Source organism: Eucyclogobius newberryi, unplaced genomic scaffold (assembly GCF_026437365.1).
Source record: "Eucyclogobius newberryi isolate DKJ021-1_F unplaced genomic scaffold, fEucNew1.0.hap1 SCAF_7, whole genome shotgun sequence".
NCBI lineage: Eukaryota > Metazoa > Chordata > Actinopteri > Gobiiformes > Gobiidae > Eucyclogobius > Eucyclogobius newberryi.
Genome location: NW_027316389.1, coordinates 4,389,395 through 4,404,935, shown reverse-complemented (window position 1 = coordinate 4,404,935; position 15,541 = coordinate 4,389,395). Strand labels below are relative to the sequence as shown.

At 49.8% G+C, this 15,541-nt stretch overlaps 1 protein-coding gene across 1 annotated transcript in view; it reads left to right on the top strand.

Annotated features, from left to right (window-relative positions):
• Positions 1-15,304, top strand: part of LOC140349299 (solute carrier family 23 member 1) — a 115,401-nt gene extending 100,097 nt beyond the window's left edge. The window contains exons 12-13 of the mRNA XM_072435581.1: positions 13,846-13,941; positions 15,116-15,304. Coding sequence (XP_072291682.1) covers positions 13,846-13,941; positions 15,116-15,288 — 269 coding nt within the window. The 3' untranslated portion in view covers positions 15,289-15,304. The remainder of the gene's footprint in view (positions 1-13,845; positions 13,942-15,115) is intronic.
• Positions 15,305-15,541: the final 237 nt, after the last annotated feature.

The following is a 15,541-nucleotide window of genomic DNA, read 5'->3' as shown; positions in this document are numbered from 1 at the left end:
CGGAGCTATAGCAGACAAAGCCACCGACGGGCTCACACGCAGATCACCAACCCCCGCAAGCCGCGCCTTCGCATTTCCTACCTGGCTAAAAACCATACCGCCAGCCTCATTCACCCCCCATCAACCCTGAGAAAGTCCCTCACCGGGTGAGAGCTCGTATGACCTTGCACATTCACCCAGTAAGCCAACAGAAGTTCTAGCCTCCGGAGCCGTAACGGCAATTCCCCCAACTCAACCTGCAGCGCCGAGACAGGGGAGGTCCTAAAAGCCCTACAGCAGATGCGCAAGGCCTGGGCTTGCTCCACATCAAGCTTCTTTAAGTTAGTCTCAGCCGCAGACATGTAGGCTATACAGCCATAATCAATAGCCGCCCTCATGATGGCCCGATAAATACCCAGGAGCGACCTTCTGCTGGCCCCCCAGTCCTGGCCGGATAGACAACGAAGCAAGTTATTCACCCTTTTGCATTTACCACTGACCTCATCAATGTGCTGACGCCAACTAAGCCTCTCGTCAAAGGTGACCCCCAAGAATCTCACCTCCCTGACCTGTTCGAGTACCTGCCCATGTAGTCGAAGGGAGACGTCCCTATGCCCATTGAAGAAACAGATCACTTGAGACTTCCGTACGGACAGTTTAAACCCCCACTTCAGGGTCCACTGCTCCACCTGCTGTATTGCCCTTTGCAGTTTCGCCTCGTAAAACCGGAGATTCCTCCCTCTCACCCATAGAGCGCCATCATCAGCATAAAGGCTCCTCCCAACAGACCCATCCACGTCGTCAAAGATGTCCTTAATCATAACATTGAACAAGATAGGGCTACACACACTCCCCTGCGGGTTCCCATTCTCTACCTCATAGACCCCAGAGTAAGCAGCGCCCACTCTGGTTTGAATACGCCGGCCAGACAGAAAGCTCCGGACTCAGTTAAACAGTTTACCCTTCACACCACACTTCCGCAGCTTAATGAGGAGCCCATCCTTCCAAACCATATCGTACGCCTTCTCCACATCAAAGAGCACCGCAATAACCTTTTCTTTCTGAGCCCTGGCCAGCTGGATATCAGATTCCAAACACAACACGGAATCCATGGTGTTCCTGCCCCTACGTAAACCACTCTGGTGCGCAGGAAGCAAACCCTGACTCTCCAAGAAGTAATCCAACCGCTCAGTAACCATGCGCTCCATCGTTTTCCCGAGCTGCGACATCAAGGCAATCGGCCTATAACTTGAAGGGTCAGACGCTGGCCTACCCGGCTTCAGAACCGGCACCACCGTAGACTGTTTCCACGCAGATGGAACACAACCTGAATCCCAAACACGGTTGAAAAGACCCAGGACTAGCCCAAGCGTGTCATCAGTCAAATGAGAGAGCATGTCATAGCACACCTCATCTTTACCCGGGGCTGTCTGTTTCGCCTTAGAAAGTGCTCTCCTTAGCTCAAACAAACTAAACGGAAGGTCAAGGTCATCTTGAGTCGAAGGCTGGTGCCCAATCAGCTCAGAATTCTGGGCCAAAGTACTCTCCCTGTAGTGCCTTTCCGCAGGTGAGAGATTGTCAGAGCTGTGCACCGACACAAAGGTGCTGGCCAACAGTTCAGCTTTGTCAACGTCGCTGACTGCTTCAACACCATTCTGTATTAGGACCGGGGTCCCGTGACGGCGCTCAACTCCATGCATCCGCTTAATCATCCCCCAAACATCCCCGAGACGCGTTTCTCTCCCAATTTTGAAACAATACCGCCTCCAACAGGCACTCTGGCCGTTCTTACAGTTTTCCGCACAACAGCGCGGGCCCTCTTGTAGTCAATGAGGGCACCCTCAGTGTGGGCAACCCTTAGCCGGCGAAACGACGCATTTCTTGCCCTAACAGCATAACCACATGCTTCATTCCACCACGGCACCCGCTTCCTATGTCCACTACCACCACTCTTAGGAATCATGCTTACCGCTGACTGCGTGACGAGCGAGACAATTGCACTATTGAGATCATCCACCTGAGTCAATCCTCCTTCCTGCAGAACCCTAGAACCATCATCAGCTTTCCTTAGGAAAGCCCCCCAGTTCGCCCTTGCCAACTGCCACCTCTGGATCTTCGTCCCCCTGACCACACAGCTTCCAAAGCCAATCTCGGTGCGGACTAGATAGTGATCGCTACCAAAAGAAAGATTACCAAGAACCTCCCAACTACAAACACCAGCTAACTTCTTGGACACAAGTGTAAGATCTATTGCACTTTCCGTACCGGTCCCCATATCATAGTAGGTCCCACTCCCATCATTCAGACAAACCAACTCCCTTTGATTGATAAAACCCTCTACCACCTGCCCATTCCTATCGGTACCACTACCGCCCCATAAAGCGCTATGCGCATTAAAATCCCCACACCACATGGCCTTTCCCCGAACATCTTTACCGATACTATGTAAGGACTCTAACGTTAACTCACCACACGGATTATAAAGGTTAACCACAGTAACAGCTTCACCACCCAGCCAGACCCTCACCGCCAGAGCCTCCGGCGCTTTACTCACACTGACAACAATGTAATTTAGGTCATCTCGGACAAACACAGCCACACCTCCGCCTCTACCCTGCTCCCTATCATTCCTAACACACACATACCCTTGTATCCCAAAAACCCACCTAGGTTGTAACCAAGTCTCCTGCACGCACATAACGTGAGGCTTGTCCAACAAGGTAGAGACAAAATGCTTAAATTCCTGGCCATTAGCACGAAGACTACGCGCATTCCATTGTAAGACAACCACCGCCATTATGAGCCCCCGGAACCTGACGGCGCATCGGGAGCCCCCCCACTCCCACTGCCAGAATGGGGCAGGGTGCCTTCCCGCAGCGCATCCTCTATCTCCGCCCACTCGGGACCCCCAGCTCCAAAGTACTTCCCTGCAGCCTTAGCGATGATCCTAGTCTTTTCGGATTTCCTCTCGGTTTGACCAGTACAGTTAATCACTTCCAACATAAAGAGGAAGAAACCTTTCCTCTTCACAACCAGTACATCCTCCGCACCCACAGGGCCTCTGCCCGTGGAAGCCACACTCACAGGGATCCCAGTGGGGACCTCCCCCTGGCTGCGGGCAACGCTGCCCCCTCCCCTGTCGCCTAGGTCACCAGCAGCACTGGCAGCCCGTACTGCATCCACCTTCACCTGACTACCAGACACCTTCTTGACCGCATCCGCGTAGGATATGCCTTGAGAGGCTCTAACTTTTTGCACCTCAGCAGCCCTCTTGCTGAACACGCATCCCCCGTAGGCAGAGCTATGCTCTCCCCCACAGTTACAGCACTTGAGTTTTGCTCCTTCGTCACACTTCCCATACTCGTGGTCTCCTGCACATTTACCACACCTCTGCTTCCCTCTACAGACCGCTGCAATATGCCCAAAGCGCTGGCACTTGAAGCAACGCAGGGGCGGTGGAACATATGGGCGTACGCCATAGCGCATGTACCCAACGCACACCACACGAGGCAGGATCTCACCTTCAAATCTAATCATTATCGACAGGCTGTCACACCTTACCCCATCCCGGGTCACCTTCAACCGCCTAGCATCCACCACCTTAGCTCCAGTCAAATTCTCCTTTATGTCATCCACAGATGTCGTCGTAGGGACGCCTACGATAACTCCCCTGACCGTGCCTCTTACAGCATCAGACACAAGAATGTCCTTCCCCCCCAGACACTTAGCTTCAATCGCCTTCCTTTGCTGAGCCACGTCCTTGCACACGACCAGCAGCGAGCCATCGCTAAGGACACTCGCATGCTTGACCACTCCCACAGCTACAGTCAGGCTCCTTGTCAACGCCATCGGATCCCACCCCTTAAAGGACGCATTATCCTGCGCGAGCTTTATGAACATCTTACACTCTGAACTCACATCCCCGATATCTGCAACCCCCCCGCCCTGCTCCTCACTGAGAGAGTCCTCCATAGACGAGCAAGAGGACTTTAGACTTTAGACTTTAGAGTGTTTTTCTAGACGAGCTGTAGAAGTCCTTTTCTATTGATCGACAATTATTTAGTGTCATAGGAACAATACACAGATATACACAGTTATACACAGATATACACAGTTATACACAGATATACACAGTTATACACAGATATACACAGTTATACACAGTTATACCCCTCTGTCCAGAGACCCTCCCTCTGTCCAGAGACCCTCCCTCTGTCCTTAGACCCTCCCTCTGTCGTCCAGAGACCCTCCCTCTGTCCTTAGACCCTCCCTCTGTCCAGAGACCCTCCTCTGTCCAGAGACCCTCCCTCTGTCCTTAGACCCTCCCTCTGTCCTTTGACCCTCCCTCTGTCCAGAGACCCTCCCTTTGTCCTTAGACCCTCCCTCTGTCCTTAGACCCTCCCTCTGTCCAGAGACCCTCCCTTTGTCCTTAGACCCTCCCTCTGTCCTTAGACCCTCACTCTGTCCTTAGACCCTCCCTCTGTCCAGAGACCCTCCCTTTGTCCTTAGACCCTCCCTCTGTCCTTAGACCCTCCCTCTGTCCAGAGACCCTCCCTTTGTCCTTAGACCCTCCCTCTGTCCTTAGACCCTCCCTCTGTTCAGAGACCCTCCCTTTGTCCTTAGACCCTCCCTCTGTCCTTAGACCCTCCCTCTGTCCTTTGACCCTCCCTCTGTCCAGAGACCCTCCCTCTGTCCAGAGACCCTCCCTCTGTCCTTTGACCCTCCCTCTGTCCAGAGACCCTCCCTCTGTCCTTTGACCCTCCCTCTGTCCAGAGACCCTCCCTTTGTCCTTAGACCCTCCCTCTGTCCTTAGACCCTCCCTCTGTCCAGAGACCCTCCCTTTGTCCTTAGACCCTCCCTCTGTCCTTAGACCCTCCCTCTGTTCAGAGACCCTCTCTTTGTCCTTAGACCCTCCCTCTGTCCTTAGACCCTCCCTCTGTCCAGAGACCCTCCCTTTGTCCTTAGACCCTCCCTCTGTCCTTAGACCCTCCCTCTGTCCTTTGACCCTCCCTCTGTCCAGAGACCCTCCCTCTGTCCTTAGACCCTCCCTCTGTCCTTAGACCCTCCCTCTGTCCTTAGACTCTCCCTCTGTCCTTAGACCCTCCCTCTGTCCTTAGACTCTCCCTCTGTCCTTAGCTCCTCCTCCTGCAGGAAAAACTACAAAACCTGTTTGGGAAAAAGTATAAACCGGGAGGAGTTCCACATGAAGGAGAGATCTGACTCTCACAGACGACAGAGAGACAGAGGAGCTGGAGCCACTCAGGAGGAGAACCAGTTCTTCAGGAGGAGAACCGGTTCTTCAGGAGGAGAACCGGTTCTTAATTTTGCCTAAAACATATTAATCTATAATACAAAATACATAAAAACCTCTTTTCGAGGCGTAATCCCTCATTCGTCTAGCAGGTTTCCATTATAGGAAAAGATTGTTGTATAATCTCAATGTTTTTAGAAAAGTCAGAGAAGTCTCCAAGCCCTTCCCACTGGGCGGAGCCTCCTGATAATATTGTTAGCGGCTGCAGCTTATAATCACTGATGAGTACCTGATTAACACGGGGCGGGATCGGGATCGGGCCCAGGGCTTCAAGATGCTGTTGTATATTACGGGTAAACTGTACCTTTTCTGTTTAAAAAGGGATTCTCAATTTTAACAAAAATGGCCTTTTATTTTCAAGCAACACTTTAAGACAAACTGGTTCATCCTGAGGACAAGATGTGAAAACAGAATAACGTGGTGTATTCCGTCTAATGCAGTGAGGAAGGTTGTGAAGAGCGCCACGTAGTGAGACTAAAGAGCCACTGCACAAGAGGCTTCATCAGCACGTCAGACACTGGAGTTCAGGACCACAGAGCGACGTGCATCAAGATCATCCACAGATTGAGAATGACTCTTGGATGAGAGTCAAAACGACTTGGGGCCAAGACCGCGATGGGCACGTCAGTTCGGCCGAGACCCGGTTATTATACCTGCCCCAAAGTCCTAACTCAACCGAACCAACTGCTCCTGAACCTAGTCCTGAAAAGTGAAGCCTTGGACACGATTGTTTTTTGTACATCACATGACCTGGATTTACAGGCTTGTGGTTTAAAAACACTGTTCTGGTCCAACATCGCTCATGAGCACGATCACCATGAGGCGTTTTGTGTGTTTTATATTTAAATACTGCAAAAGTGTATGCCGACATGGTCCGACAATTGCCGTGGCGAGTCACATTTAATTCACTCAAAATACAAGTCGGTGTCGAAAAGAATAACGTTGGTATCGGAAGTGTCGGCTACATATGGGCCCTTCCAACGAAATGTTAGTCATGTGATCAGGGTCATATGATCGGGGTCATGTGATCAGGGTCATGTGATCAGGGTCATGTGATCAGGTTCATGTGATCGGGGTCATGTGATCAGGGTCATGTGACCGGGGTCATGTGATCGGGGTCATGTGATCGGGGTCATGTGATCGGGGTCATGTGATCAGGGTCATGTGATCAGGGTCATATGATCAGATTCATGTGATCGGGGTCATGTGATCAGGGTCATGTGATCAGGGTCATGTGATCGGGGTCATGTGATCAGGGTCATGTGATCAGGGTCATGTGATCGGGGTCATGTGATCAGGGTCATGTGATCAGGGTCATGTGATCAGGTTCATGTGATCGGGGTCATGTGATCGGGGTCATGTGATCAGGGTCATGTGATCAGGTTCATGTGATCAGGGTCATGTGATTGGCGTCATGTGATCGGCGTCATGTGATCGGGGTCATGTGATCGGGGTTATGTGATCAGGGTCATGTGACCGGGGTCATGTGATCGAGGTCATGTTATCGGGTCATGTGATCGGAGTCATGTGACCGGGGTCATGTGATCGAGGTCATGTGATCCGGGTCATGTGATCAGGGTCATGTGATCGGGGTCATGTGATCAGGGTCATGTGATCGGAGTCATGTGATCAGGGTCATGTGATCGGAGTCATGTGAACGGGGTCATGTGATCGGAGTCATGTGACCGGGGTCATGTGATCGAGGTCATGTTATCGGGTCATGTGATCGGAGTCATGTGACCGGGGTCATGTGATCGAGGTCATGTGATCCGGGTCATGTGATCAGGGTCATGTGATCGGGGTCATGTGATCAGGGTCATGTGATCAGTGTCATGTGATCAGGGTCATGTGATCGGGGTCATGTGACGGCCGTACTGGGGATAATCCTGTTTCTGATCTCAGCAGGACTTGTCTGGCCCCTTCAGGTCGAGCTCTGCCTCTCAGTCTCAATCCTCTTCTGCCGGACTTAGTGCCACTCCCCCTCCCTCCCCCTCCCTCCCCCTCCCTCCCTCGCTCCCTCTCTCTCTCTCTCTCTTTCTCTCTCTCCCCCTCTCTCTCTCTCTCTCTCTCTCTCTCTCTCTCTCTCTCTCACACTATCTCCTTCTCTCTCTCCCCCCTCTAACCTGTCCTTCTCCCACTCTCTCTCTCCTTCTCCCACTCTCTCTCTCTCCCTCCCTCTCTCTCCCTCTCTCTCCCTCCCTCTCTCTCTCTCCCTCTCTCTCCCTCCATCTCTTTCTCCCTCTCCCACTCTCTCTTCCTCTCTCTCTCTCCTTCTCCCTCTCTCTCTCTCCCTCCCTCTCTCCCCCCTCTGACCTTTCACTCTCCCTCTTTCTCCTTCTCTCCCTTCTCACTCTCCCTCTCTCTCTCTCTCTCTCTCTCTCTCTCTCTCTCTCGATTAATGGATTATTATTATTATTTTACTATCATCATTTGGATATATTTTTAGAACAATTCATATACAGTTGTGACACGCTGTAATTTTTGATTTTATTGTCCAATCACTGATCGCCTTGATCGCCCTGACAACACGCCACTGGTGGATTGTACATGGATTAAACAGTGGGGTTATTATCCCTCCATTCATTTGTTCCTCCAGTAAGTTTTGAGTTTGATGTGAGTTTGAAGTTGGACATGAAGTTTCCAGTCGCCGCCACGGCTCAGGGTTCCCTCAGAGTGGTTTGCAGTCAGGTCTATATTATCTGTATGGAGGCGATACACATCTGCCCTCTTTGTTGTTACATTGAAACATCTGATGAAACTCTTCGTTTTCAAATGAATATTGCAGCTCCCTCTTGTGTTTACCTCCGTATGATGAATAGTACAATTTATTATAACAAAATGTGTTAGTTTTTGATGTTCATTCTCGCTTAAATGTTTTTCTTGTAAATATATAATATCTATTTTCAAATGCTTTATTGTAATTCTGATTGTTTGATGGGTTGGATGTTCACGATTGTGTTGATTTTACTCTCATTAATTTACTATTTCTACAAAACTCTCTGGTCGAACACGACAGATAAACACAAGAGCTACAGAGACATGTAACAGAAGACAAGATAAAATAAGAAATAAAAGGGTTCATGCCAAAAACATGTGCTGAACTCTAAAAAACCCTAATCGTATAAAGGATCGTAAAAAAGGGGGGGAGTCCATTGCTAATGAAGGGCCCCCGAACGTCTCCCCAGCTCACTCCTGGCACTTAACCTCTCACAAAAGATGGATGCTCTACCTCCCCAGACCTCCTCGCTCCTCCGCCGCCCTCTGCGTATATGTGACCACTTTACCCATAAACTACGTCGCAACAAAGTGCCGTTTAGCCGGAGTCCACGGATTAAACCTGTCCGGCCTGAAAGAGCTAAACGTTCATCGAAACGCTCAAAGTGCATGGATTCAGCAGAGACTTTCCGAGGACTCGCCCGGGAGGAGGCTAACGCGAGCGAGGCTGAAGATTCCATTATCTCCAAATGATAGTAACGTGTTGGATTTGGACGTGCGCACATGCTTTTGCACTTAGGTAATGACTCCGGACAGGTCTCGCCCGTGTAAACTGCTGCCGTCAAGTCCGAGGAGACGGGCACGAGTCGCATCGAAGGCCTTTTCTGCTTTTCGCTGAACTACGTCCCTCGTTTTGTCAGCGATCCGCGGATGAAAACCCAGCGAGAGTCGTGATGGAGCCTTTTTGTGTTTGCCGTAAGACTCAGACCTGATCCCATGACCCAAAACCAAGGCTTAAGTATCAGACCAGAGTCCAGAGATCAAACCAGAGGGCTATCTCAGGAGGAGGCTGACGCGAGCAGAGGTCAGAGGTTAAAAGGAGATAAGGCCCCAAACCAGAGTCTCGGGACCAAGCCATCCATTCATATTGTGTGTGACTTCATTCATCCAATTGTCCGATAATCCAGACCAGAGTCCAGATATCCAGCCAGAACTGCAGACAACCTCAGGAGAACAGTAGACTTCTTAGACAAAAGGGTCAAACTCATGCCCCTTTTCCCAAAGTCCAATGTCCGGGATTCGGACCAGGGTTTGAGTCCAGAGCCGGACCTGGACCAGGATCTTATCAGGGCTTTGGCTCTTCAAACGTGTCGCTTGTCTCCTCCCCTCAGACGGCGGAGAGCGAAGATGAAAGAGATCCAGATTAGATCGAGACCCTTTCTGATCGGCAGGAGCTCCGACGTCATGAACCCAAAAGAATCCGGATGAGAGCATGTCGAAGAAGAAGACGTCACGAATGGCGTTCTCTCACACATATGTAGGATCGTTATAGTTAGCAATGTCACGATATCAAATGACGGGCTCCACAAACGCGCCATATTATTCAAGTGATTTAAGGACACATTCTATACGGACCGGACTTTTGATCTCTTTTAACCAAGTTCTAACTGAGTTCCCGCTTCAAAAACATACCTAGATTTTCATTTTCGCTTCAGTCGTTTCATTCATCCTGTTTACGAGCTCATCTTCTCTGAGCCTCAAAAAAACAACACTCCATTTTCAAATATCCCAGATTTTATTCTCAAATTACGTTCTTTACAACTGTGTGCATGTCGGGGCACGCTAGCTTTTGTTCATTCCTCCGTGGTAATACCCTGTTCCCACTGTGACCACGATGCAGCACGTCTGTGGCTTTGTGCGCCGTGTGGTGAAGAGGTGAACTGCAGAGAGCAAGGATTCTCCTAGGCTTTGATTTGGACAGAACATGCATGTCCCTGATTGGTTAATCCACCTGTCAATCACACCCATCTGTACTAGAGAGTTCATTCTGGGCTTTCCAGGAGACCAAGGGACTTCAGGACGTTGAGTGTTCAGCACCCAGAGTAATAAAGTGACAGTAACACTTTTAGCCCCCTGTACATTTGACTTTTACTTCACTATTTTAAGAGCAGGATTTGTACTTTTTACTTCACTACATCTTTGAAAAGGACTGACAAGTAAAAAAGTACTTCCTGCACGGTTTGACAGTTCAACCACAGCCAAGATCGGTTTGAGATCGGTTCAATCAAATGTACTTTTTCCTAAAAATCACACATGAAAACCGTCGATAAATGTTAAAAAAAGGAGCAAAGCTGAGCCTGACTTCAGATAATGAGCTGAAACCATCCCTTTTCTTTCACGCCTGCGACAGAAAACGGAATAAAGACGTTTTAACGAGTCAATGACAGGATCAAACAGGGCCACCCGACACTGACGCTAACCCCACACTGACGCTAACCCCACACTGACGCTAACCCCACACTGACGCTAACCCCACACTGACGCTAACCCGCAGCGCTCGGGATCTTCTCAAAATAGGTTGAAGCTTCAATACATCGTTGTGGCAGTAATTGTTTTGAAATGCTGAAAAACTCTCTCAGCAACGAGCATTAGGCCGACATCCGTGACATCACACACTCATGACTTTGCTTGTTGGGTGGCGGATGCAGGCGGGTGCAGGCGGGTGTGGGGAGCCCGGCGGGTGCGTGGCCGTGGTTGTTTGAATCACTTCCTGGTTGAGCGAGTTGACTCTCCATGGTGCTGGTGTAGTGGTTGAATGAGATGTGCCGTGGGGCCCCTAGGGCCCGTGAACCATGTGGATGGAGTAAACAAACATGCTGCGACAGGTGACATTATTTGGAGAGTTCATAACTTCTACTGATAAACAAACCAAAGGAGGTGAGCAAGGTCTATTAAACCACCATCGTTTTATCAACGCGGACGTCGTACTCATGGTCGTACTCATGGTCGTGGTCGTGCTCGTGGTTGTGCTCGTGGTCGTACTCGTGGTCGTGCTCATGGTCGTGCTCATGGTCGTACTCGTGGTCGTGGTCGTACTCGTGGTCGTACTCGTGGTCGTGCTCGTGCTCGTGGTCGTACTCGTGCTCATGGTCGTACTCATGGTCGTACTCATGGTCGTGGTCGTGCTCGTGCTCGTGGTTGTACTCGTGGTCGTGGTCGTGCTCGTGGTCGTACTCGTGGTCGTACTCGTGGTCGTGCTCGTGCTCGTGGTCGTACTCGTGCTCATGGTCGTACTCATGGTCGTACACATGGTCGTACTCATGGTCGTACTGCAGGAGGTGAAACTTCCCGATTGTAAAATTGTATGTGATGCCAGACATTTTAGTTTTTTAGTCTTTTGATATCTTCAACCTGTTTTGAGACGATCCCTTAGCCGTGTCCAGGGCTGTGAGGTTCAAGCCAGTCCAAGTCCCGTGGCCCCCGAACCCGAGCTGAGCCCACCGGAGCCCGTGAAACTTCTCTGGAGATCTGTCGGACATGTCGTCTTCACTTAACCTCTCGGCGTGGGTCGCGGCTCCTTGTTTAAGTCCTGGAGCTTCTGATGTGCCTTTATGGAGCTTCTCTCTGGACGCGGCGGCAGCAGACGCTCCACATGTGGTGGACATTAGGCCGAAAACGCTCAAAACACGTCGATCGCGGCCGTTAATCCCAAATTTACCACCGCGGCTAGTGTTTCGAAGACTCCAACTCTACCCTGACCTCTGACCTCCGGGAGCGGCAGGAAGTGGATTTACAACGTCGTTTCATGTTTTGGAGATGGTTTAAAAATGTGTTTCTGAGTGTTGAGTTCTAGGGTTTCATGAATGAGCGAGAGAACGATGAATGTCTGTGAGCGCAGAGGGTTTTAGTCCTGGTCCAGACCCGGGTTTAGTCTTGGTCTTGTCCTGGGTTTAGTCCGTGTCCCGTCCTGGGTTTAGTCCTGGTCTCGTCCTGGGTTTAGTCCTGGTCTCGTCCTGGGTTTAGTCCGTGTCTAGTCCTGGGTTTGGGTTTGAGAGTGTTCCCGTTGTCCTTCACATGTTTAAAGCTGTTTCTCTCTGTGTGTGTGTCTCTCTGTGTGTCTCTGCGTGTGTGTCTCTGTGTGTGTCTGTGTGTGTGTGTGTCTCTGTGTTTGTGTGTCTGTGTGTGTGTCTCTGTGTGTGTCTCTGTGTGTGTGTGTGTGTGTCTCTGTGAGTGTCTGTGTGTGTGTCTCTGTGTGTGTGTCTCTGCGTGTGTGTCTCTGTGTGTGTGTGTGTGTGTGTGTCTCTGTGTGTGTCTGTGTGTGTGTCTCTGTGTGTGTGTGTCTGTGTGTGTGTGTGTGTCTCTGTGTGTGTCTGTGTGTGTCTCTGTGTGTGTGTGTCTCTGTGTGTGTGTGTGTCTGTGTGTGTCTCTGTGTGTGTCTGTGTGTGTGTGTGTGTGTGTGTGTGTCTCTGTGTGTGTCTCTGTGTGTGTGTGTCTCTGTGTATGTGTGTGTGTGTCTCTGTGTGTGTCTGTGTGTGTGTGTGTCTCTGTGTGTGTGTGTCTGTGTGTGTGTCTCTGTGTGTGTCTGTGTGTGTCTCTGTGTGTGTCTCTGTGTGTGTCTGTGTGTGTGTGTGTCTCTGTGAGTGTCTGTGTGTGTGTCTCTGTGTGTGTGTCTCTGTGTGTGTGTGTCTCTGTGTGTGTCTCTGTGTGTGTGTCTCTGTGTGTGTGTGTCTCTGTGTGTGTGTGTCTCTGTGTGTGTGTCTCTGTGTGTGTCTGTGTGTGTGTGTGTCTCTGTGAGTGTCTCTCTGTGTGTGTGTCTCTGTGTGTGTCTCTGTGTGTGTGTCTCTGTGTGTGTGTCTGTGTGTGTGTGTCTCTGTGTGTGTGTCTCTCTGTGTGTCTCTGCGTGTGTGTCTCTGTGTGTGTGTCTCTGTGTGTGTGTCTGTGTGTGTGTGTCTCTGTGTGTGTCTCTGTGTGTGTGTGTGTCTCTGTGAGTGTCTGTGTGTGTGTCTCTGTGTGTGTGTCTCTGCGTGTGTGTCTCTGTGTGTGTGTGTGTGTGTGTCTCTGTGTGTGTGTGTCTGTGTGTGTGTGTGTGTCTCTGTGTGTGTCTGTGTGTGTCTCTGTGTGTGTGTGTCTCTGTGTGTGTGTGTGTCTGTGTGTGTCTCTGTGTGTGTCTGTGTGTGTGTGTGTGTCTCTGTGTGTGTCTCTGTGTGTGTGTGTCTCTGTGTATGTGTGTGTGTGTCTCTGTGTGTGTCTGTGTGTGTGTGTGTCTCTGTGTTTGTGTGTCTGTGTGTGTGTCTCTGTGTGTGTCTGTGTGTGTCTCTGTGTGTGTGTCTCTGTGTGTGTCTCTGTGTGTGTCTGTGTGTGTGTGTGTGTCTCTGTGAGTGTCTGTGTGTGTGTCTCTGTGTGTGTGTCTCTGTGTGTGTGTGTCTCTGTGTGTGTCTTTGTGTGTGTGTCTCTGTGTGTGTGTCTCTGTGTGTGTGTGTCTCTGTGTGTGTGTCTCTGTGTGTGTCTGTGTGTGTGTGTGTGTCTCTGTGAGTGTCTCTCTGTGTGTGTCTCTGTGTGTGTGTCTCTGTGTGTGTCTCTGTGTGTGTGTCTCTGTGTGTGTGTCTGTGTGTGTGTGTGTGTCTCTGTGTGTGTGTGTCTCTGTGTGTGTATCTCTGTGTGTGTCTCTGTGTGTCTCTGTGAGTGTCTGTGTGTGTGTCTCTGTGTGTGTGTCTCTGCGTGTGTGTCTCTGTGTGTGTGTCTCTGTGTGTGTGTGTGTGTGTGTCTCTGTGTGTGTGTCTCTGTGTGTGTGTCTCTGTGTGTGTGTGTCTCTGTGTGTGTCTCTGTGTGTGTCTCTGCAGGCGTGAAGGAGCTGGACCAGGTCATCGTGGTGCTCTTCACCACTCACATGTTCATCGGAGGCTTCTTCGGGTTCCTCCTGGACAACACCATCCCCGGTACGAGGCCCATCCCGGCTCATTAAAGCTGCACTGTGTCACTTTTCTGGTGCATTGACACATAGAGCTGAAAACACTGAGCATCGTCTCGTGATGATCCAGAAGTTCTCTCTGTGATTTGATTCACCCGGTCCCTCTTCACACGGTCCCTTCGGTCCGGTCCCTCTTCACCCGGAGTATAAGTCGCATCAACCAAAAACTGCATAATAGAGAAAAAAAAAGAGAAAAAAAAAACATGTATAAGTCGCACTGGAGTATAAGTCGCATTTTGGGGGAAATTAATTTGATAAAATCCAGGACCAAGAACAGACATTTGATCTTGAAATACAGTTTAAAATAATAACAGATTAGAGAACACGGTGAATAGGTGTACGTATGCTAACGCTAACACCTTCAGCTACATGACGTATGCTAACGCTAACACCTTCAGATACATGACGTATGCTAACGCTAACACCTTCAGCTACATGACGTATGCTAACGCTAACACCTTCAGCTACATGACGTATGCTAACGCTAACACCTTCAGCTACATGACGTATGCTAATGCTAACACCTTCAGCTACATGACGTATGCTAACGCTAACACCTTCAGATACATGACGTATGCTAACGCTAACACCTTCAGCTACATGACGTATGCTAACGCTAACACCTTCAGCTACATGAGGTATGCTAACGCTAACACCTTCAGCTACATGAGGCACAGACAGAACTGTGGTAAGTGTCTGGTATGTTAACGTAACATATTAACAGGTATTCAGATAACTATAGCATAAAGAACATGCTAACATGCTAACAAGTTTAGCAAAGCATCAATTTTACCCCAAATCACTAAATCCATTGAATTCTTCTTCCTCTGTGTCACTTCTAAACAACTCCACAAACTCCAGAGGAAGAGGAAGTGCAGATTCTTCTTCTGCGTCGCTCAGAGCCTAGAGCGCCCTCTTGTGGTTGTCAATGTGAAAATAACAAATAATATCACATATAAGTCGCTCTGGAGTATAAGTCGCACCCCGGCCAAAACTATGAGAAAAAGGTCCGATTTACTGTATGGAAAATACGGTAATCTTCTTCTAAGCAAACTTCCACTAAATTTAAAATTTAAAACGATTTCAAGCGTTGACAATATGGATAATGGTGGCGGTATGAGCTGGAGGTGTTTGTGTTCCAGGCACAGATGAAGAGCGGGGCATCAAGAAGTGGCGGGACAGCGTGGGATTGGTGGACAGCGACGACACCACTGACCTATCGTGTTACGACCTCCCGTTCTGTGGGCGTGTCCTGAAACGCTTCCCCTTCCTCCAGATCCTGCCCTTCCTGCCGTCCTACAAGAGCCGACAGTGAGGAGGGTTCATGGTTCTTCACGATTCTTGGCGGTTCTTGGCGGTTCTTCACGATTCTTCGCGGTTCTTTGCGGTTCATGTGTGTTTATAATCCGTACGGTTCCACTCGTTTATAATCCGTACGGTTCCACTCGTTTATAATCCGTACGGTTCCACTCGTTAATAATCCGTACGGTTCCACTCGTTTATAATCCGTACGGTTCCACTCGTTAATAATCCGTACGGTTCCACTCGTTTATAATCCGTACGGTTCC